We start from the raw sequence: 24,791 nt of genomic DNA, 5'->3' as shown, positions 1-24,791 counted from the left end.
GTGTCTTTGTATGTCTTGCTGGTACTTATGCATTCTTCTTTGCTAGCAGCTGGATCGTACCAGCAAGTAATCTTCTATCAATAAGCAAACCACTCATATGGTTGTATTTATGCAGGCAAAATATTTGTTCCCAGAGGAAAGTATTTCAGCGTGATGCCCTTTTAAACATGAGACAAGCACTTCAATTGAGTTACTGAAATGTTTCCTTTTTAACCTGTAAGAGCAATTAAACAGGATTTCCAGTTTATTTTACATGTGCTGGCTAGGAGCTCACGAAAAGTATTCAGCTCAAAGAAGTATTTCAGGTGGCCAGAGGGATTTAAATACTGGGAAGGATTCTTTTTGAGTAAAATACCTTAAACCATCTTAATTTATACTGAGGGATATTAAATCAAGTGATGAGTCTGAATGATCCCAAGGCACTGAATAATTTCCATCACGTGGTCATGCTAAGCAGAGGAACTTATAAGTTATGTTCCATATTGACTCCCTTGGTTATAAATTCCAATGTGTCATGCGCTAAAACATTTATTATCCTTATATTTATTCAGAGATGAATTTCAATAAAATGTAATAGCAACTGTTGTCCCTCTGGAACTTTCTCTCTTAGGATCACACTTTTTCCTAATAGTCAAAATTTGACATCTGGTTGGAGGGAAGTAGGAAGGGCAGGAGGACATGAATGTTTTCATATCATCACGTTTTGCTGATTGTGGAAGATAGTAAGGGACTGATCTTACCAGTTTATAATACAATTTTCATTTTATTTTAAACATTTTGCATGATATAAAAATATTGATCACAGTGAGCTTTACCAATTGTTATTGCTATAAAAATGAATGCAGAAACAATATTTTTAGTGGAAATAAATTATATAGTCATTTTTTTTTTTTAATCACAAGAGAAAAACCTCAGCTCTGGTCATTGGCAGAAAAACCAGTCATTAAAAGAGGTCTTTTGCAGACGAGCTCCAGTCCGTTTCTGTAAAGTTATCCACACGGGTCAGCAAACGCTGACTTCTTTGTCTCCATGGCCCCACAAAGGTCTCTCTGTTCACAGACAGTTCTAATGTGGCAACACAGTTTTCCAAGACAGAAAACTGACAAACTGGAAGATAGTACAGTCTTAGTTCATATGTGGTCTTTTCCAGTATGAAGGGACACAGCGACATACTTCTTCACTAAATAGAAGTCCTTGGTCACAATGCTTCGGTCGATTTGCACACGGTCTTCTGTAACAACTAGGAAAACGAGGAACACATTTTTGTCAAAGGCCAAAGCAATGAGTTCATTATGCTACAAACACGGTTGTTTCCCTAAATTTAAAACAAGAACAAAGTTACTCATTTTATCATAAAATTATTCTTAGGTTTATGTCTTATTGAAGTTTGTGCTGAGAGTTACAAAATTTAGGAGGAATGGAAAAGCCTAAAAGCAGTCTTGCTGACAGAACAGACGGGAGACTTGAGGTGACGTGAGCTTTAGTCCTTTTGAAGTGCTCTCTGCTTCGAGGATGAAAGGAACATAAAACAGAAAGTGTGAGAGTGAGTGTGCAAGGTCTACCGATGTGCTGTAAGCGTAGCATCAAGGTCTGCCCATGTGGTGTGAGCGTAGCAGCATGGCAGAGTCCGCAAGCGTTTGGGACTTGCATGGAACCCAGACCTGTATGGAAGTCCAGCCATGCTGGCAGGATGTGGTCCTCCACGGGGGCCCGCCCCCACCCCGTCCTCTGCTGGGCAGGCAGGTGGCTGAGCCAGGGTGGTCCCCTCTTCCTCTCCACCTGGGCTGCAGGTGAGGAGAAGGTGGTCTGCGGGGGGGGGGGGGCGGTGGGAGAGAGAGAGTGCCTGCTCTGGGAACCCCTCTCTTTGTACCCTAGACTTCCAGCTTCCAGCAGCGGTGAAAGGACATGATCAAACAGCCCCGTTGCTTCCGCAAGCAGGAGCTGTCTTTGAAGCAGCTGTGGGAGTGTGAGCGTGTCCCGTGCGAGAAGGGCTGGGTGTCCAGGGGGCAGTGCAGGATGACCCGGCAGGGAAATCAAAAGCGCACGACAGAGAAACTGCCGATGTGAGTCTGAAGTTTCATTTCTTGTGCTCTAGTAGAAAAGAAGGTGTATCTAGTTAAAATGTTACTGAGTTTTGTTTTGACTTCTAAGTACAGATGCATTATTAGAAGACTTCTGGTATTCCTTTACTAAAAAGATGCAACTTCTGGTATTCCTTTACTAAAAAGATGCAATTCTTTTTTTTTTTCTTTAAGATTTTATTTATTTGACAGAGAGAGATCACAAGGAGGCAGAGAGGCAGGCAGAGAGAGAGAGAGGAGGAAGCAGGCTCCCTGCTGAGCAGAGAGCCCAATGCGGGACTCGATCCCAGGACTCTGAGATCATGACCTGAGCCGAAGGCAGCGGCTTAACCCACTGAGCCACCCAGGTGCCCCAAAAGATGCAATTCTTAATCATCAGTGAAAGTTGCTGATTTAAGGCAGTGGACAAAAAATACATAATCTGCCCCTGCCCCACTTCTGGAATATTAAGAGAAAATGAGTGTACATATTTTTAAAATATTAAATTACCTTTTTTGTTTCAATATATATGTAAACCTGCAAGTATATCCTTAGAGAAATGAACACAGGAAGAGTTTCAGTAAATAGAAAGTCTTCATGAAGCAATGTATACTATTAGGAGAAATACAAAGATCAGAATCTTTTCTCTTAATATAAGAATTCTATAAAAAAATATGATGGCTGGTTAGTCTTATGTAAGCGAAAAATCAGGTATTTCATGGATGACGGCTTTTTCTTTCATTATTGCTTCAGAGTACCTTATAGAGATCCTTTTGTTTCCTTTTTTAGAATATATATACACACACACACACACACACACATATACACACACACACACACACATATATATTTATATATAGGATTTTACTTATTTATTTGACAGAGAGAGAAGACAAAGAGGGAACACAAATAAGGGGAGTGGTAGAGGGAGAAGCAGGCTTTCTGCTGAGCAGGGAGCCTGATGCAGGGCTCCATCCCAGGACCCTGGGATCACAACCTGAGCCAAAGGCAGAGGCTTAACCAACTGAGCCACTCAGGTGCCCCTCCTTTTTGGAGTATTTTGAGCAACAACTGTATTCCAGTTTTTCTTGCATATCCCTACTCTAACTACCAGAAGGATATTTCGAAAATGCAGAGTACTGTATCGATACTAAATCTTACCAAAGATTATTAAATCAATTTGTATACTGAACCCTTCTGAGTGAACCTAGATTCAGGGAAGTTCCCTTATGCAATGGCTAAAATGTTAGTATGGATGGGTCATTAGAGATAGAAATTAAAATAGGAGCACAAAACTCAGGAGGGTTAAAAAGATGGACATGATGAACATTATGAACATTAATGAAGGTACAAAACTGTAAATAAATTAAAGTCTCAAGTCCTGTGAGTGGTCCGCTGCTGCATGGGCATCTCTAAAGACTGAGCTTGGAAGAAGAGAGCCCAGTGGAGGTGATGAGGCACAGACCGTCTGAAAACTGGGAGGGCAGCCAGAGAAGGAGAACGTTATGTCTGCCAAAACAAAGAGGGGGGCTTCAAGAAAAGGAATAGAGAAGACAGGTCACACGAAGACCAACTTGCCCACTGGATTTGGCTGTGGAGTCTACTAACCCTTGACTAGCATGTTAGCCTGGCATTCTAGGGCCTCAACTCGGTCATAGCTGGTTGGATAAACGAGAGAAGAAAGGGGGGAATGCAAAGGCTGAGTGCCTGGATCCTGGAGCGACTCTGAAGAGGACAAATCTTCACTGCCAAAGTGTGTTCAGCACCATGGTAAGATGCTAATAAAACAGAAGTTTAGGAACACTCATAAATTAAGGGGAAAGAGAAGTAGTTAAAGATGTCAAACGTGTGGGAGAGAGAAGGCCTGGCTGGTGGAGCTGTGCTGAAGGAAATGCCCAAATCACAGAGCCCGCCCAAACAGCCCAGCTCACAGTCCGATTAAAGAGGAAGTTGTTCAGGGAGTAACACTGGAAGTGTTTGAGTCCAGCAGTCTCCTTTCGTTGGTGAAGAATGGGGCAGAATCGACATTTCAGGAATGTGTCTTGAGTCATCTTTAAAATACAATTTATTTCTCTAATTCCACTAAATACTTAAATATTTTTCTAAATACAATTCTACATTTAGTGGCACTCCGCTATCCTCTGTAAATTTTCATAAAATTTTCTGCACTTGGAACAGCTGTCTTATATTACGATGGCATCATAAGTTTTGGTGGAGGCAGGGATGCCATGTTTGGATGTTCTGGAAATCCTCCTTAAGCGACTGTCTTGTGCATCTGTCTCCCAGCCCATGTGAGCACCACCGCCTCAAACTCAGCCTCTGGGATGAGCATTAGGAGTGCTTCCTGGGCTTGGATCTGGTTTTGGTTCCCAGGGCTCCTTTCAGGAGCAAACACAGTCTCAAGGAAATTTCAGTGAGAAAATAACAGAAGTCATCTTCCAGAACTGACGGGTCTCATTCTAAAAAGCCTCTGCCATTTTGGTTGAGGAAACTGTCCTCAGTAAGAGAAAGGAACATACTTTACGAAGATTTCTTACCTGCATGTTTGATGTTGAAATTTCTTTCCTTTCAAGAGGCATTTCTGTGAATTTTCTGTACATTCACAGGCACATTTTCCGGCGTTTAGGGGTTGATGTCTTGGGCAGGTTCTTCTGCATACGCACTGGCATGTGGTTTCGTCAAATTCCCTGTTGGCCCCACAGGAGCTGGGTAAAAGTTTGTTTTTACAGACACACTGGCACGAGTTTCTGTCTAGTTCTTTGTGGGGTCCACAGCTGGAAGGCTGGAGCCCCCCTTTGCAGACACACTGACATGTTTCTTCGTCGAGCTCCTTGTTGGGTCCACAGATGTCATGGAATCCATCTGCAGAGTCTAGACAAAGACAGTCCGACATCTTCAGTACACCTTACTGGTGTGAAACAATTAAAAGCACTGAAAGCCGTCTCTATGGTTTTCATTAAAGGGTGTGCACAAACATGAGTCTGTCCCTTTACAAGGAAGTTCAAAACAATAGCAATGTCAAGTAGACAGCGTCCTCTCTGGTAGTCTCTCATTCCAGAGCATAATCATCAGAATATTGTTCATGTGGTTTTAATACTTAAATGTTAACCAAAAGAGAGGCACTTGGCATTTTGTCTGTAAAGTATCATTCTGCTTAAAATAAATAAATAAAAAAATATGATTCTGCTTACCATCTCCAGAATTTGAGGAAAATATAAAATCTTGCTGAGCCAGGCATCTGCAGAGGTGATTATTCCAGAAGAAGTTTGTGGGGCAAGTCTTGTTTGCAGCTTGGCACCTTGGGGAGAGACAGAGGAGTTAGCAGTCTAACTGGTACACGGAAGGCACCCTCTCGTTTCTTCCCTGTGTATTGCAAAGCCGGAACACGCCTGTGAAAAAGCTTTAAAGAGATGCGAGGATATCTGAAATGAACTGTAAAAGTTCCCTCTCTGAGTGTCTCCCTCCCCGACATATGTAGCCAAGTTCTAATCCCAGAGGTGACCACTTACTGGTATGGTCTAGATCACTAAACACTTTGATCTTGTTAAGGCAGATACATTTATTTGTATAATCACATGGTGGTTTAGTTGGTGCAAAAAAATGGGATAAGCCTCTTCTATTACTCCGAAGTTTCCTTCTTCCACTAAACAATATATTGTGATATCTTCGTAGTTCTTTGCAGAATGTCCTGCTTGTTAGTGGTACATAGCCCTCCATGAAATGAATGAGTAATAATGTCCCGTTGGTCACTGTTGAAACTGCTTTCAGTCTGTGGCTCTTCTAAACAAGTCTACAGGAAACCTCTTTGTACTTTACCTTTCCTGACTTATTTCTGAACCAGAGATATCTATAACTATGAAGGGTCTACTGATCCAAAATTTCTACTCGACACTGTACCAGAAGGGCATCAAAGCCCATGCTTGATGTTACTGCTGCTCTAGTTTTCTCTCTCTTCCTCTCTCCTCTTACATTCTCTTTATCTGTTTTAGTAAAAGTTATGAACATATGGGCTTCCATCCAATACACCAAGTGTTCCTCTTCTCCAGCCATCCAACTGCTGGCACGTGTGAAATGAGCCTTGTGGAGGACAGCCTTCTCTGTCCCCTGGGATGAGCAGATGTCACAAGCCTCATCTTGCCCAGTGTCTCCTCTACACCTAGAATCAGCGGTTCCTTCCAGAAGCCCTTGTTCTCTGTTGGGAAATGCCACTTGGGATTAGGTTTGCTCAGTGCCAACAGCTTACATGACTACTTAACGTTTCCAGGGCGCAGAGCTACACAACGCATGTATATCCCACAGAAGGTCTTCCTAGTAGATGTTTGCCCACTAGAATTCTGGGCTCTTAATATCCTTACAGAGTATCTATACACCTCTTACTACCTTATTTTTCAACTGAGGTTGGTGCAGGGGAAATAATTGTATCTTTCACACTCAGTATCGTGAACAGTATGTGAGGGAAGAGTGCTGAGTTCCACGTCAGGTTGGCAGAACAGAACAGTCACGTGTAGACCTCTTAACAGGTGAACCGAGTGTAAACAAACAGGTCATGTGCTTTGGATGTTGCTGAGAAAAGTTCCAGAGTCTTACTGTGTGATGACGCCATGCCATGCCTTTAGAAGCCCACCTGATGCCTCGCATAGCACCCCAGGAAGGACTTTTTGAACCGTGTAAGCACATCTATGGTCGGTAACCACCTTTCCCTTGACAACTGCCCCTGAGGATTTATGGACTTTCTCCCACTCGGCGGTCTCTACAGCAGCTCTCAGACCCAGAGAGTCTCTGCTTCTCCCGCTCAGTGGGAGAATTTGCCTGAAACGCACACCTCTCCACACAACCATGAGTCGCAATGACTGTCTTCCCCTTATCCCTCCTCCCTTGTAACATTCTTCAAGGACCATGTCTTCAGTCTGATGAAGACCGTCTATTATGGAAAGCTTTCTTGATTTTATAACAAGTTTTTGAATGCTGTGTGTTATTTGCTGTCCCATATCATAAGCTAATAATTTCTCACTGAGCATGCAAATAATCCAAGTAGTCACACATAAAGTAGCCATGTGTTAACAAGCATAGAAATTGTTGGATGATCAAAGAAACAGTGTTTGAGCTTTTTAGATCCTATCATGTAGTATGTTACTTTTCTACAGGTATTGTGTTTAAGCTCCTTGTAGGAAATGAGTTATGTTTGGGGTTTAATTCTTCACATTTAAGACAATACAAATTTGTTTGGAATGTATATTTTTGAAAATAGGCTACTGATCTTAAGTAAGAGATACCTGTACATAGTTTAGGAGGAAAAAAAAAGCAAAACCCCAGTCATAGTGCGATTTCCAAATGTAATTTAACATTACTGGGTTTTAAACTTACTTCTTGACATCATACTAATAACTTCCATTAAAATTTTTGTTCCTAACAATCTTTATATTTGCTTAAGTATATATTAGGTATGCCTCTATATAATAGTAAGATATTTGTCTCCTGCATATATCATATGCTTTTTTCTTTATAATTTTATTTTTTAAAAATTTATGTGATTTCAGTTAAAATTATGAGAAAATATACATTCAGAGGAGTTCATTCTGATCCATGTCCTCAGCAGGCTGATCCTTTTTGCATTTTTTGGTTTATGTTTTCAGTGTTTCTTTTTATAAATAAAAGAAAATATGTATATATGTATATATCTTTCCCATTCTGTTATCCCAAAGATAGCCTCCCTTACATGCTCTTCTAAACCTTGTTTTTCCAGTTAACTGTGTGCCTTGGGGAACATTATACCTCCCTAATAATTTTATGTATTCCCAAGAGCAAGTCTTTACTTACCACATATTTTGGTCATTACTGTTTTCTTGGTTAATCATTAATGTGCATTGTTCCACAAAAAAATTGGACAGTACTTATCAATTCTCCAAAACCAGTATCATTTTTTTTTCATTTACCTCCTATCCAAAGCTTTAGTCCCTTCCATCAAATAAGATGTTGTTAGGTTTAGTTATATAATAGTAAAGCACTCAATCCTGGCCAAACGCAACTCAGACCACTCTTCGTAAATGAAGGTAGATCCGTTTGGGCTGTGTTGCAAGGTGGACACACACATGATTTAAGTGACGTACTCCCTTGCTGTAATCAGGAGGGCACAGGCCTATGGTGGCTGCAGAAGGACGGGATCATTTTGCCAATATGTGATTTCTTCTGCCATTACCTCAGCTAGTGTTCTTCCAGTTGTTACTTGTAACCCATCAGTGGATCACGAAATCAACGATAAGGGTTGGGAAATGCATTCATAAACTCAAAGGATGACATGTAATAAAAACCGCTAGAATGCATGTGATATGGATCGCTTTCTGCAGTGACAGTTCAGTTCTCTTTGTGCATATGTTTTTGTTATACGCACATATAAACAGGCATGTATATGTCCTCACACATATAACCTCCCCGTCCCACATGTGGTGTATGTCTGTCTGTGTGTATGGTAGCAATGTCCAGTGTGTCTGCTTCTTAGTTACAGTCGTTGAAGTTGATAAGCATATCTAAGCTACTTATTTTCATGGGAAAAAGTGTTAAGAATGATCTCAATCACTAGCCTAAGTGAGACTGGTCCATCCTGAGGTCTTTAACTGCAGGAGAACATGCTAATGTCTCTGTACTGAAGTGAAAGTCGGTTTGCAAAATTGTTCAGCCTAAAGGGGTAGGAAAATCATGTCCTATTTCTCATGTTGTGAGGGAAAAGAAAGAGTTCTGTAATATCTCACATCCTTAAAAAGATAAATCCAAAAATATGGACTTTGTGTAGAAACAGATGAACGAATGCACTTCTGAAAATGTCCTACAAAATAACAAGGTATCTAGTGCCTATTTTACAGCATTCATAATCCCCTAGGATCTGGCTACATCAGCTCTTCTGGTTTTGCACACGCATGCTGAATAAAAATATGGCCTTCAGAATAACAATTTCAGTTGTTATACCTGACATGTTTTTGTCAACATGAACTTTATATTATGGACTAATTATGCTTTGTTCAAGGTGAACCAAATATTTTAATTTCTAAGATTCTTAAAACTTAAATTTCTAGAAAAACATCACTGTAAAAGCTTTGCCAAAAGAAACTACTACTTATCAACGTTAACATTTTAATACTGAAATTTGAAGTCTTGCTAGATGCCATGTAATGAAGGATACAGATATTTACATAGGATGCATTTTCATAATTACTAAATGAGGTTCCCTACTCTAAAAGTGAAAGGCAAGTTCTTAGCATAAATCTTCTCATGCAAAAAAAAGACATTTCCAGAACAGTATCTTAGAATGAAAGAAAATGTTTCTAATGTGGATAGAAGGTAGCACAATTTACTTATCTCCTACATATTTTCATCTCCAAAGCATTTTTATCCTATTGAAATTTTTCTTCAAGTTCCAAATATTAGTGTGAACATATTAAGACTTTCAAAGAAATTATTTTTGTATACCGTCTTTATAAAATACTGATCCAAAGATGCATTTTGTCTGCAAAGCCAATGCAATTATTTGTAAAGTAGATCTGTGTTGAGAATCACATGTAAATAAAGTTTCCTACTTTGCCTTTCCCATCCCTCCCCAGCAAACACAACCACAATCCTGTTTATAATACTTACGAAGGAAAAAGATGCTTTTCTAAGAATTATTTCATTACCTCATTCAACTGGTTAGGTAACTGTTGCTAGTTAGAACTAGAGGATAAAAACGTAAGGGCATATGGTTCAAGAATGATGGATCTAATGATTAAAATGATTCTTATCTCACCATTTACCTTTTGAAATTTTGAAAGACTAGTATGTTCCATGTGATTAAACACTACACACTGGGTAAGAGTTGGTAGCTTCTGTGCTCTGGACACTGTAGCAGGCTGTTTTGTCCATCGTGTTGTTTGGGTTCTTTCCTCATCTCTATACTTTGGCCCTAGAGTTTCTACATGCTTGGAAATTCTCTGACTCCCCTAATCCATATTTAAGGAACGCAGACACACTCCTACATTTTGTTTGGCATTAGTAAGCACTGAGTTGAATGTAATATAGTTTGTAATATATTTCTCAGTGGAAAAAACCCTCTTCATCTGGATTTGTTTAACTACTTTTGATCCACTTTACTAACTATCTCTTAAAATATTTCATAGATCATTCAAAATGAATGTCAACATTAACTGAATACAAATTCAACTCCTAGCACTCAATGGCTTTTTAAAAAAGCAAATTCTTTCTGTGGACATGAACTGTGCTATTAATCGAATGCTCTCATTGGCATCTCTTTTCATAAGGTGTCTCCACAGTCACCCAGCTGATTAAAATTCTACTGATCACTGGTATCTGTAGTACACAGTCATGTTCCTCTAATAGCTAGCCTGCCTCAAGTCTCCCTAAATGTGGAATGTGATCAGTGATGCGAGTCTGAAAGCCTGTGCCGTGAGCACTCATACGTCCCTTCTAAGCATCTTCATATCATCCAATGATCTATCCAGTAAGATAATCTATATTCCATTAAGAGAACCTATACAGGGGCAGGATGGGGGAGGCAGACTCTAACCATGTTAATAATGTCGATAAATATCCGAGCGCATTTTTGATTCCCTAAGTGCGAACTGTTAATGTCATCTGAACTTTCACCCACTGTGATTAACAATCACTCAAACCTGTAATTATATTTTGAAAGAATATCCATCCAGACCCTCTGGCCCAAGACACTTGTCAGAATAGCAGCCGGAAGGGCAATGTTTTCTTTCATTATTAGAGCCACAGAGCCCTAGGTAAAATACTTCAACGGTTTTATTCCCAAGGACTTTGAATTGCTGTGTTCATCTTGAGTTCCTCATGTATGGCCCTTGAATACACTTGACTCCCTAAGGCAAGGTGTTAGGGGAATCTGGGGAAGGAGGGTAAGAGGTATATGGGAATTCTTTGTACTTTTTGCTGAATTTTTTTCTATAAGCTGAAAACTGTTTTAAAAGGTCTATCAAAAATACTTAGGAAATGACTGATAGATTTGGTCTAATGTAGACATTTCTTAAAAATCATTATCAGTGCATTTTAGTTGAACTTGACATTATGTTGACAAACTCTTTGATCTAATAGTTCCCGCCTCTGGGTGACAATGCAGTCACAGCCTCAGAGCAGAGGATACACTGCTGGAATATTCTCAGCCACAGACCTTTTGCTTAATTTCTACCAGTTGGCAAGTCACAGGAATGCTGCGCTTCCAACTGTTCTCTCTTAGAAGGCAGAAACTAGAGGGTCCAAGGGAAGGAATACTGGACAGCACAGTTAGATTCCTTTTAGAAAAAAATACCCTCCTGGGTCTGGAGACTCTTACTTGAGCTCCATGGGTGAATTCATATCAATAGGTGCTCATTTGAAGGCATTAGATAATATTTAGATAATAATGAACTTTGTTAAAAAGAAAAAAAGAGGATGAACAGACATGAAAATAAAAGTTCAAAAATAACTGTATAGTATCACAGGGGTTTTCAACCTAGAAAGGGGGTATTTTCAGGGCAGAATACAGATGCATGTTTTAAAGTACTGGAAAAGTATTTATTTCTGATCAATCAGCACAAGACTGCGTTGCAGTTTAACTGACAGATATGTTACCTTTGCATTTTTGCTCTGATGCAGTTTATTAAATGTATCACGCTATTCTATCTCTATTTTTGGTGAAGCAACAACATATCTTAAAATTAAAAGAAAAGAAGAACATTAAAATGAGAAGAAACCCTCATGGATATTCAGGCTTCTAAGCATTTGGACCAAGGATCTGTTACAGATTAACAAAGACACCGAGCACTCAAGTTCTACTTCAAAGGTTTCCAGGGACATAAATCTACTGTGTTCCTTGGAGAAGAGAAGACTTCTCACACAAATGAAATTTTCCTTAATAAGCCCGAATAACTCAAACTTCTTAGAAGCAAATATGTTTTAGTTGGCGTCTTGGTAAGCAATGTTGACATTTTTGTAAAAGAAATGAAAACCAGTAAATAAATAGAAACAAATGAGCCTTCAGGCTAGGTTTTTCCATGTTCTCCTCTTTCTTCACCCCTTCTTTTCCTCTCTCACCACACCAGGCCTCTCCCCCAAAGACTGATGTAACCTCTTTATCAGGTTGAAATCACCCATGGTTGTTTTTTTTTATTATCATTAAAAAAAATTCAAGGTACCCTGGCTCTGCTGAGCACAGTCTTGTCATTCCTCTACCAAAAAACTCCCCACGCTACGCCAATCCCTCTACAGAAAAGGTGAAACTCTTCAGGCTGGTGCTTCCGGAGCACAGGGTTAGCGTTGCCTTTTTAATTTAGTCTCCTCTGGCTTTCACCAATTAACACCCAAATAAATTATTCTCTATCCATTGTCCCCAGAATGTGCTATTTCCTTGAGGAACCCTTTGGGACATTGTCAGTGAGAACCAACTGACTAATATATTTGCCCCTGGGTAAAATTCACTTCAAGGCACTTGGATATCAAATGTGACATCTCTCTCTTTTGATTTTACCCTCTTCCTAATAAGTAGCATAGTGCCTCCCCTATAGTAGGTATCACAGAATAAGCATGAACATTCACTCACTCATTCATTCATTCATACAATGGAATATCATACATGTATGGAATGAACAAGCCAGGCCTATAGACCTCAAAACGATGATTACATGTCTAACACATACCATTGAGAGAAAAAAGTAATGTCACCATTTTAACATAAATATTTTAAACAAAGCTGTACTATACATTATTTTTTCCTACGTTAATATATCCGTATGCCATAAAAATGGAAGAGCATGAATGAGAATACAATTTCCAGGCAGTGGTTACCTCTGGGAACAGAGGATGCAGAATGGTGACTGGGGCTTTGGGTTGTATCTTAAGTGAATATGACAAAATGCTTGTTGAATTTCAAGTCAACATATGGAAGAATATATCCATATCTAACAATATGGAAGGATAGATCATTTTGTGAGTTTTTTTTTCCCTTGTCCTTTAGTATTTATTTGGAGATTTCTTTTGAAATTTAAAAAAGTTAAAAATGCAGTAATGACTGGATTCCCAGAGGAATGGATTGGCTCCAATTGAATCTCTGGTTTGCTCCTCTCAGTCGGGTGATGGTGGGGAAAATGACTTAATCCCTCTGATTCGGTTTCTCATATAATAATTGAGAATTTCACCTTCAGAATTCACCCTCTTGGTTTCCTCTGCCTCTTTCTCAAGACTGTTGTGCAACGTGGGATATCAATAAATAAACACGTTATCTCCACTCTTTGTCCTTCCGATAATGGAGTCAGTCCTGGTCATTCTTGAGTTTGACCTAATTCTTGATCATCCCGCCACTTTTTTCTTTGAATTACTGGTTTTTGCAATCTCCTTTGAATTTCATAATAAACCATTATTAGTCTTAATTTTTCTGGCTGTTCTTAAGTCTCCGGCACAGAGCACTGTTTCTTCCCAGTTTCTTAAGTAGCGATCATCCCCAGTGTCCGCTGCTGCTTCTCTTTTAATGGTCTCTATTTTCCTTGTGGGTTCATCTCTTCCAGTGCTCGACCAGCTTCATGCCGGTAGCTACCGGAGAAGTGTGCCCACCTTGGGGCAGCTCCAGATCCCACTGCCTATGGAATATTTCACTTTGATTTCTTACAGACACCACAGACACCAATATGTATATTCAAACCAAATTCCCCGTTTCCATTCCATTCTCCCCGTGAACACACGTTTCATCCTTGTATCATCCGTGCACTTTCATCCTTAACTTCTGCCTCCGTGTTCTCCCACACACGTGGCCCCCAAGTGCTGGGCTTTCTGAAAAATGTCTTTCCATCTCTTTTTTCTCCATCCCCATTTCCACCACCGTGGGTCCCACCCTTATTATTTTTGTATCAGATTATTTCGTGAGCTGCTTCCATTTTTCCATCTCCTGTTTTGCTCCTCCAACCCACCTACACAGGTTTCAGGATGTTCTTTCTAGAATATACAATGTAAACATGACAGGTCCGACATGTATCTTCTAATGGCTCTTGAGAGACTTGAAGAAAAAGTCCATCCTTGGCATGGCGGGTGCAATCCTGTGGACTTTTGCAGACCCAGGCCGGTCCTCTCCATCTCCAGCGTGATGGCAGGCATGCGTCCTGCATACACACTTCCTCTGCCACACTAACTCCAGTCCCTTGTTCGCACGTCTGACCCGCTTATGGGATTTCTCTAGAGGAGCAATCCTGTCTACTGTTCTCTATAGCCTGGCATAGTAGCTGCACCACACAGACACACAGTGACTGTTTGATGAATGACTCAATAAAGCACAGCATTGTGTTTCATGTACTTACTATACTAGATGTAGTTGTGTTTGTATTCTGGCACATGAGCTGTTTTAGTTAAGGAAGTATATTATCCATTGTTTTAATATCCCACATCTCTTAGGATGGTGTGGCACACATGTCAGACTCAACATAAATGTCTCATGAGTGAATGAATACTACTTTTACCAACGAACAAAATCTAGGGCATCCCTTCTTAATCACAAATGACTCCCTCCATAGAAAGAGACCTTCCATGTAAGGGGTCATGGGACTCCACGGTGTTCAAGCTGATGGAAAATATAAGAGGAAATAATTGGAAGGAAAGAGAATAATCTGTGAGTACGTCAATATGAATATTGCTATCTACCCTCTTCTCAATAAAATCTCTTCCACCTCTGGAATTTGATTATTTTGGCTCTGCTGACATTGAGCCTTGACAAGTTTTCTTCTTTCTTTCTTTTTTTTTTTTGTAAATACTAGAAATTCTATAAGATATTGGGGGAGAACATGGGTTTAAGAGCTATAAGACTTGAATTTTTATTTTTTTTCTAGCACTTTTCTTAGCTGTTAGGTTTGTATGTGCTAATTAACATTTCCAGTGCTCAATTTTCTCATTTGTAAAATGTCTGTAAAAATAGCAGCCAACATTTACTGAATGCTCACTGTCAGGCATTAGGCCCTGTGCTAACATTGAGCAGGGATTACTGATGATGAACATCGCTGCGTCCCAGTGTGTGAGGTGTTGTCCTCCTCATTCTCATTATTGCTCTTATTCTGTTACATCATCACACAGTATCAGATGGGTATGTAATAGAGCATAGTGTCATTGGATAGGTTGGTCACGAGGATTAGGTTATGAAGTTTACACTGCATTATTAATAACACTTTGATTTACATTTTGTTTTGTAGCTGAGGGAAATGAGTAGCAAAAGGTTTCTAGAAGTTAGTGAAACCCCAAGCAGAAAATGAATTTCTTAACCAGGAAGCTGTGGGCAGGGTGCACACCCTTCGTCCCTGTGCTCTGGGGCGTGAATCACTGGTGTGGCCTCCTTGTGGGGCTTGTATGAATATGATGTGGGCAGATGCTTGTGCAGAGTGATGTCTAGTGAGCTACTACTGCTACTACTAATCCAGCTAGAACACGGGTCCTACCTCCTTGACTGTCAGTGCTATGAGGCCAGGAGCAGGCAGGCTCATGCTTGTCCTCTCTCTACTGCCTTGCAGCGTTCTTGGCCCATTTTAGAGACTCAATTATTTTATGAATCACTTATTTTATGAATGATTCATTTAGTGATTGAATTATATTTCTTCGTGAATAATGTGAAACAAAATGGTGCACTACTTATTTAATCCCCTAATAATGGGCATATGACGCCGTGAGAAAGGAATGCCTTGTTTTCATTGTGCTGGTGGCTCCTGAGAGCACGTGCTTGGGAAGAGCTGTGGCCACGGCTGGGAAATTTCAAACTCCACATGAAGGAGGGTGGGAAGGCTCTCTCTGCTAAGGAATCAGGAGAATCTTAAGAGGTTTGACTTAATTACAATAAAGATTTTAAGCAAGCTACCATTTTAAACCTAAATGAATTTCAAATCTATAGTTAGCAAAAGGATCTGTTTTTCTTGCCTTTTCAAAAATCAATTTTTTTTACAAATAATTTGCATAGGATAAAATGCTATTTTAAATTCCCCCCCCCAAATTTATGCACCCATGTAACTATGATCACAATCAACATACAGAACATTTTCTACTACCGCACAGGTTCCCTTTGTCCCTTCCAGTCAATCCCTACCACCTGTATCTTCAGGCAATTACTGAAATGCTTTCTCTCAATCTAGATTATTTGTCTTTTCTAGAGTTCTTATAAATTGAGTCATATAACATGTATTTTTTAGTTCAGCTTGTGTTACTCAGCTTAATGTTCTGAGATCCATTCATGTCGTGCACATTAACAGTTCGTTCTGCTTCTATCACTCAGTAATGCTCCACTGTACGGACACAGTGCAGTTTGCTTACACACTCCTCTTTGACGGCCATTTGGGTTGCTGATTTGTTGGCTAACGAAGCTTATGTGAACATTGGTGTGCAAGTTATTGTGTGGAAATATGTTTTAATTTATCTTGGGAAAATACCTAGAAGGCAATTTATGGACTATATTTGTAAGTGTATCTTCGAGTTCATAAGACTCTACCAAGATGTTTTTGCAAAGTGGTTATACCATTTCACATGTCTTTCAGTGATACGTGAGCATCCGACATCCTCTCCAGCACTTGGTTTTGTCATTTCTTAATTTTGGCCATTGTGGCAGCCATTCCTATTAATTTTTAACAAATGGTTGTATAACATAGTTATATATTCATTTTATATAAATTGCCATTATAGTAGTTTTAATTAAATTGTGGGTCAAAATTCATAGTGAGTAGAGACCAACATTCAAAGAAAGAGAAATAGAAGAGAAGAGTAATTATCTAAGTGCATCACAGTAAGGCAGACATTCACAATGGAGGCAATGTCACTGTAAGGGAGTAAAAACTGGGTATTGAGGAGGAGGAATCTTGAATCTTGCATTGGTTTTTGGCTCTCCAAAACCCAACAAAAACTTCTGAATCAGTATTTAATTTTTATTGGGTTTTATGGGCTGTCATGTGAGCAGCACTGGCCCTGAATATATACAAAGAGTACGCAAGATAAGGGCTTTAAAATTATCCTGAAGGGGTGCCTGAGTGGCTCAGTCACTTAAGCTTCTGCCTTCAGCTCAGGTCTGATTCCAGGGTTCTAGGATGGAGCCTTGCATGGGGGGGAGGGGTTTCCTGCTCAGCGGGGAGTCTGTTTCTTCCTGGGCGCCGCCCCCTTCTCATTCTCTTTCTCTCTTAAATAAATAAATAAATAAAATATTTTAAACAAATAAAATTATAGTGAAGAGAGGGCTGTCACTGAAGTACTTTCTCTGGACCAAGTGCTCAGTATCAAAGTCATTGAGTGACACTGTTTCATGTGTCTGTTAGCCATCTGTATGTCTTCTTTGGAGAAGTGTTTGTTTATGTCTTCTGCCCATAATAATAATAAAATCACAGAGTGACAGGTGCTTGTGTGTGCTTGGTGGCTGCCTGGCAGCTGTTGCTTATACTCTATCTCTGATACTTTGGTAGTGATGTGGGCTTTGGAAATTTAGTAGAAAGAATTTACATTTTATTACTTAATTCCATAGAATTTATTCAAGTCATAGTATATCACAGGCTGAAAGGAAAGAAGGGGTGACACTGGATGTCTAGCAGCTACAGAAGTTACAAGTTGTTTTCTCATAGGAAGCAAAATTACATTCTCTAAAAAATATGAAACTATTTAAAAGAAATTATTTAAAAACATATCTTCCTTGGAAAAATAACTGTTATGTTTTCCTTAAAAAATGTTTGTACTATTTGTTATTTATATCAATTGGTACGTTCCCTTTGGAATTTCATGTATTACTACTAAATAAGTTAGCTTAAATGTTTCTCAGCAGAAATTGTAGTTCTAAAATTATGTTCAACGTTAATAGCTTTTCAATTTCATTTTCTTAAAAGATTTTATTTATTTATTTGAGAGAGAGCACAAGAAGGGGGAGGGTTAGCGGGAGAAGCAGACTGCCAGCTGCGCAGGGAGCCTGACATGGGACTAGATCCCCGGACTCCGGGATCATGACCTGAGCCGAAGGCAGATGCATAACAACTGAGCCACCCAGGTGTCCCATAGCTTTTACATTTTCAGTTTAACTTTTAACTATAATTTTTTTGTCACTTTTAAGCCTATGTTACATTACCTTTTTTATGTATAAAGCCCAAATATACACATGACACATGCAGAGATATGAATAGGTCTATGGTATTACAATTTTATGAGTGAGGCGATTAGAGAAAAGGTCTATAAAAGAATAGTTTGGAGATGATGATAAAAAAGGGTTGGGTAGCACTACAATCAAGGAAAGTGTATTAAAATGATATTGTTTTACTTTTATAATTCTATATGATTATAACTACATGTAAAGTTACACATTTATTTCCTTTAAATCTATGCCCTATGTATGCTATATGCATATCATATAAACATAGATATTGCATTTCTCATTGTAGATGGTGGTTAAAAAAAAAACCCGAAAAACACCGATGCGTGCATCAGATGTGAACCGTAACGGGAATAATAAATCCGCCCTCCGCGCGCTCTCAGGCGCCAGGCTCTGGGCTGCCCACCCCACGCGTGCGCCGCGCTCCCTTCGCTCTCTGCACGGCTTTGTGCTTTTACACGCAAGCGAACTGCGGTTCACACACATAAAACCCCCAGCCTTAAAGAGTGAACTTAGTAGCCAACCGGCATTCGTGCTCAGACCCAGCTCACTGGGAGGCACAGGCTCTTTTTGCTCGTTTTGTCTGTTCTTGCCGTTGGCGGTGTAGGAGCTGCAGGGGGAAGGAAGGATGAAGATCTGGGCAAGCACCAGTTGCTACACCACACCGCGGGTGACCCGTCACTTCATGCAGCGAGCGCGGTGGCCGGCAGAGGTACTGCTGAGCCCGCGGCTCTGAAGCGTGATGACCTGTCAGGTGTCCAGTAAGGGAATCCTGCGAGCAGCTGCCCAGGGGCCTGGGGCGGGGGGAGCTGAAACGCGGAGGAGAAGGGCTGGGCGCAGAGACGTGGCTCAGGCACTTCATCGCGTGATCAGCCGTGGTGGCTGGGAGCCTGCCCGTGGCTCAGCGGCTCGCAGGCCAGGCGCACAGGCCCGTCTCCGCACCCCCACAAACCCGCGCCAGGAGAAAGCACACACAGGGATCGCTCTGGGCATTCAGGAGGCGGAGACGGCAGTGGTGTCTGGACACGACAGCGCAGGACAGAGACCCTCACCTGAACTCCGAGGGCTGGAGGCGGCTTTGGGAAGGCACATGACAAAGCGCACTTATCTTATGCCAGGGCGAAGAGAAAGGAGATGCGCGGCGGGAAATGAGCTTGGTGTTCAGGGAATGAGACTCTGTGAACCCAGATTCGGTGAGAAATGAGATGTAAGACAAGAAAGGAAGGCTGCTCACGGGACAAGGAGGTGAGACATTTGTGCTCAATTCCTTTGGGTCGCTGAAAGCCACGGGCAGTTTCTGGTCAGATGAATGGCGCGGTGGCTTTGAAAGCTCAGGGGTGACATTATGCAAGGGCTGGGGAGAGATCCGACCCAAGGGAACGGGTCTGGACACCCAGCAGGAGACCAGGCATACACGCAGAACAGAGCGGACGAGGATGCCAGGGGTGGAAACGAGATATAAGCCTACGCTGGAGCCCGTCTCTCTCCGACCCCACATCACCTCCCAAATCAACAGTGCTGGTGTGTGACATCAGGAAAAAAAGCAATTAATGACAACCGTGTGATTTCGAGGTCTCCAAGGATATGAGAGAAAAGTGCTATGAATAATGGAGAAGTAAACAGAATAAAGCTTTGATGTTTGTACCTGTTCTATCCAATATAGTCAAACACACAGCAATATAAGAGATTTCAATGTAATATTTTAAGTCCATCTGAAACGTAACTTTGGGAACAGCGTGGGGATAATGGCTGAAGCTCTCAGGAGGGATGCGTGGCCACAGGAGCTGGGGACCCATGTCTGAGCTGAGTGAGTAAACGTGCACATACAACTTTGGGTACTGTTGGTACTGTGCCCCAAGCAGTGGCCTCAGTTTACGCACAGATGCCGGTAAGGCCTCTGTGTGCCCATGTGAAGGACAGACTTCATTCCAGTTAGGCTAGCCATAGTTTTTTGTGTGTCTCTGGAGAGATGAGGCTCCAATCTGCCACACTAAGTAAAGCAGCTCTGGGGAAAACTGCTAGCATTATCACATTTATTGTCAAGTCCCCTAAATGCAAATTTTAAATAGGTTGGTTGGTTTGTTTTGGTAATATATATGTTTGCACACCGATTTATTTAAAGTTTTGTTACAAATGTCAAAGTTTGGTAAGTTTTATCCACACGCATTGGACATCCTGAAAACCAAAGAGCTGCAGCTTCACGTTGGGGCAGAAAGCAGAAAGTTCCTAGATTTTTAATGACAATGCATAACGAGTCATTATAACTCTTCACAGAGTCAACACTCAATGCTCTAGGCAGGTCCTTCTGTGTGACCAAACACAGCATCTGTTGCCCTTTACCAGGCTAAAAAAATATGCTGAGAAAGGAATTTGAATAGCAAATGTTACTTTGAATGTTAATTTGAAGTAATAGTAAGAGAAAGTTTTTTTCAAGTACTTTAGTGTTTCAGTATTCAATGCTTGCTGAAATAAAAAATATGAATAGAGGAAAAAAACATTGAGATTGAAGAAAGGCAACTGGATGCTAATAGATGTAAAATAATTTTTTAAAAATATTTTTGTTTTGGATCAAAAATCTTACCGAGGCTTAAATGGCTTTAACTTTCACATCAATTGTGAGTTTGCACACTTGGTTGCATGGGTGACGAAGAGTGAAGGAATCTGTGTCATCTCATAGAAATACTTGTTTTATGTTGCGAACTACTCTATTAAAAGGACTTCCTATTTCAGTTTACTTTTACTTTTGTGCTGCAGTACCAAATACATCTTCTTTTGTATCTGATGCAAAGTATATTATAGCAAATTTCACAAGAATTCTTGTAATAAACCGTATTTACTTGAAAATAATTTTAGCAGAGGACGCAGAAAGCAAAAGCTTTAATTCATACTCACTGCGGTAGTGTTGCTGGCAGGGAACGTCTAATAATGGAATGAACTTGTCTGTAAACATCCAGTTTAGACATGCAGCGGCAGGAAGTATGATTGGCAAAACTGATTGTTACTGGTTTGGGGCCTTGAGAGAGAGGCACTGTGATTTCAAACAACTACAAAGAAGGGACAAAAAGAAGAAAAAATTATATAGATGCTAAAAAATACCTTTATGGTCAATGTTGGAGTCCCCCAAGAGTGAGATAATCTCTTTCTAATAACATAGAGCTCGTTCTGCATGCAGGATGCAGAAGGCTTTCACGATCACACGGTAGAAACTGTTTTGCTTCTAATCAGTATCCTTTATCAGAATAATAAACAGTCCGTTTACTTATCGCATGCACTATGATAAAGCATATTAGAATTTTGATAACCAGCTAACAATCATGGAGCAGAGATGCAACAAACCACCGTGTTCAGGGAAAAAGAATCTTTCCAGAGTCCCAGATTGTTCCAGGGGTTGTTAAAAAGTGGCACAGATATAAATATCTTTGTGAGAGAAGAGTACAAAGCTATTGGCCACACAACCTAGAAATATCTGGTGATGTCCTGTTCTATGCAAACTGAATACAGAGACACACAATACAGAGATGTGAAATCAGTTTTCATTCCAAATTAAATTTCTACCTCAAAGTAGTTTTACATTTGTCCACTCTATCTTATCATTATGTTCAAAAGAAAAAGGAACACATTCATCACTTAAAGGTTTGTTCCTGCTATTTTGGCAAAGGTGTTATGAAAGTAATAAGCTTAAAAGAAGGTAGGACGTGACACACAATTGTGGGCTAGAGTCTCGAAATTTCAAGTCTCATTCTGAATGCCTTGTCTGTGGGGAACTCTAATTCTCTTGTTCCTTCTCCAAAATTAATGGAATATATAAACGAATTAGTGATTAAGTAAAACTAAGTGGATTTAAATTCCCAGGTTTCTTAAAATCTGAATTACTAGTAATGATGGTGAAAGTGAAATCTTGGCCATTACTTGCTTGGTAAGATCAGTCTGTAGTCCTGTAACTGATCTGTAGATCTTAGTCCTGTAGCTAAACTGCTTTGGTATTATTTGGTGCCTTTTCAGCAATACGAGCCATGCTAAAAATGGTGACAAACTTCAGAGCTTTGTGATTTGGCCAGTCCATATAATTTCAGGCCAACACTTAAAGATCACTGAAAATCTTTAGGGAATTGTATTAGTTGCCAACTTAGTCCTACAGGGAGATTCATGGAAATGAATTTTAAAGAATGAAACACAGAGATAGCTAAATTATAAACTGCACATTTTCTTCATTTGAAATGTATTCATTCTATAGTCACTGAAAAATTCAGCTACTTTCTAAGCACAGGTGCCTTAGGCAGAAAGAGCCCAGGGTTACGCCCCGACAGTATTTTTTAAGAGCAAACCCACTTGTAAGTTGTGTGAACTTGGAAAAGTCATTTAACTTATCTAAGCTGTATATTTCTTTAAAAACCAGTAAACTGAGGAAACATTTGACCCATTGTTCATGGGACTGTTAGAAAAATTACATAAACTAATGTATATGAATGTGATATGCATCCTGATTGCCATATAGACTTTTTATTATTTGAATATTGTCTCAAGATTCTAGATGTTCTCCAGAATACTGTCCATGCTATGTAGATAATCCCAGCATATAACCTCAACATATCCCAGTATTATGACGCTGACCAGTTTCTTCCCTAAAAGGACATTTGTTTATGCAGTTTGGGAGAAACCTTTTATTAGATGAGCTGTCACTGACAGAAGTCCTTTGCACTAGGTAAAACTATTTTAAGAGAGAGAATTGTGCAGTGTCTAAATACACGACAGTTTCTCTGCCTCTTAGAACATTTCTGGACCCTATGTTAAGAACCAGTGCAACAGAAGAAACATAAAGTTATTCCAAAAATAAGCAGTGTTTAATAAATGGCTTATTTAACTTTTATATGTCTAAAGTTTATAAATTATTTAAACCCGTAATAGTAGAAATGGTAGGAAGATGTACAGGTCTGCTCATAAAATCTTAGGAATTTATGTCTACTAGGCCATTAGATTTGTGTCAGAGCTTAGGAGAGCCATTTAAAAGGCAACAACGTTAAAGTCGTAGTGGAAGTCCTAGACCCTGATGAGATTACTTGGTGAGACCATGACTGGAAGGTGGAAACGTCTAATAATAGAAACCTGGGGAACAGGTGCACTTGAAGGATGAAAAAAGGCAAATGAAGTAGTAAGTACGTCTGGGAAGGTCTGGGAAGAAGGAAGACATGCAGATAGAGAGCCAGGAGGGGGTTACTGCTAAGCCAAGGGACGCCAAAGGCAGAGAGGAGAGCTTCACAAAGGTGTCTGTGGCCACAGGGTCTGACGTCTCGGGGCAATGGAAGTAAGTGTAGGGATGGAGTGAAAACAAATGGTACCAAAAGCAGCTCTAAGGACTCTGGTGGGCTGGGCTATGGGACAGGAGCAGCGGGCAGGGTGGGGATGGAGAGGAGAGTGCCCTCCAGTGACCAGAGGGAATGCACTTAGGTAGCTCAGGTCAGATAGGGGGAGTTCTGCCTGGAGGATGGGAGGCCAGTTATCACTGCAGGGTTTGGCACCGTCTGAAGTGACAGGAGGCAGAAGAGAGCCTAAGCGTGAGGGGTAAGGGGCTTCTGGTGTGGAAGCATGCCTGGTATTCCCCAACCCTGTGCCTCACAGCACCTCCCCTGCACCTTTTCTCCCGGACTGCTGCATCCCAGACTCCGTTCTGGCACTTTCTCCTAAGGGCACAGAGATCACAGCAAGCATGGACAGCCTTCAGCCCCCGCTGGGGGTGGGGGGCGCTGGGGGATAATGTCCGCAACCAGCACCTGCCTGTGAGTACCAAGTGCAGACTCAGGAACTGGGGCTTTGAAGAATGTTCTAGTGAGATCAGAACACTTCAGTGCACATCAGGAAAGCATCTTCCTGAAAATAAGCCTGGTAATAAACTTTCAAGGGGCGGAGGAGAGTTGTGGTCTGTGAACACATGGACTAAAGGCAGAAAGGGGCAGGTAAAGAGGGGCTAAAAAAATACATCACTAGATCAGTCTGCACAATCACAATCACAGTCAACTAATTTGATCACATTCATAAGCATTAGAACTACAGTACAGGGGAGTCTGGGTGGCTCAGTGGGTTAATCGTCTGCCTTTAACTCAGGTCATGATCCTGGGGTCCTGGGATCTAACCCCACAACTGGCTCCCTGCCCAGTGGGGAGCCTGCTACTCCCTCCCTCTGTGCCTCTCGCCCTGCTTGTGCTCTGTCTCAAAGAAATAAAATCTTAAAAAAAAAATAAACTATAGTACACTAAGAGAGAAAAATTTACTTACAGTTAAATAACTATAAACCCCAAATTTTAACTACTGATGTTTTCTCTTCTTTGAGTCTAAGTAAACAACTGACCAGTTAAATTCAGTTAATTTCCTCAAAATCTTCTGAAAATTTAAAGTAAAAAAAAAATCTTCTGAAAATTTAAAGTAAAAAAAAAATCTTCTGAAAATCTTCTTCTGAAGATATAAAGTAAAATCTTCTGAAAATTTAAAGTAAAAAAAAAAAAATCAATCCAAGTCTTTCCTTCTCTTGAAATACATATCTTCCACCTCCAAATTTTTACGTGAATGTTCTACCTAGTTTCTTTAATTCTCTACTTAACTGTCAGTGTGGACAAAATTCAAGA

At 40.4% G+C, this 24,791-nt stretch overlaps 1 protein-coding gene across 1 annotated transcript in view; it reads right to left on the bottom strand.

The window, feature by feature from the left end:
• Positions 1 to 743: 743 nt before the first annotated feature.
• VEGFC (vascular endothelial growth factor C) overlaps positions 744 to 24,791 on the bottom strand; it is a 101,703-nt gene continuing 77,655 nt past the window's right edge. The window contains exons 4-7 of the mRNA XM_044225698.1: positions 21,067 to 21,218; positions 5,252 to 5,358; positions 4,598 to 4,931; positions 744 to 1,240 (exon numbers count right to left, since the gene is read on the bottom strand). Coding sequence (XP_044081633.1) covers positions 1,126 to 1,240; positions 4,598 to 4,931; positions 5,252 to 5,358; positions 21,067 to 21,218 — 708 coding nt within the window. The 3' untranslated portion in view covers positions 744 to 1,125. The remainder of the gene's footprint in view (positions 1,241 to 4,597; positions 4,932 to 5,251; positions 5,359 to 21,066; positions 21,219 to 24,791) is intronic.

This window comes from Neovison vison, chromosome 11 (genome assembly GCF_020171115.1).
Source record: "Neovison vison isolate M4711 chromosome 11, ASM_NN_V1, whole genome shotgun sequence".
Classification (NCBI taxonomy): Eukaryota; Metazoa; Chordata; class Mammalia; order Carnivora; family Mustelidae; genus Neogale; species Neogale vison.
This window is presented reverse-complemented; position numbering and strand designations above follow the sequence as displayed.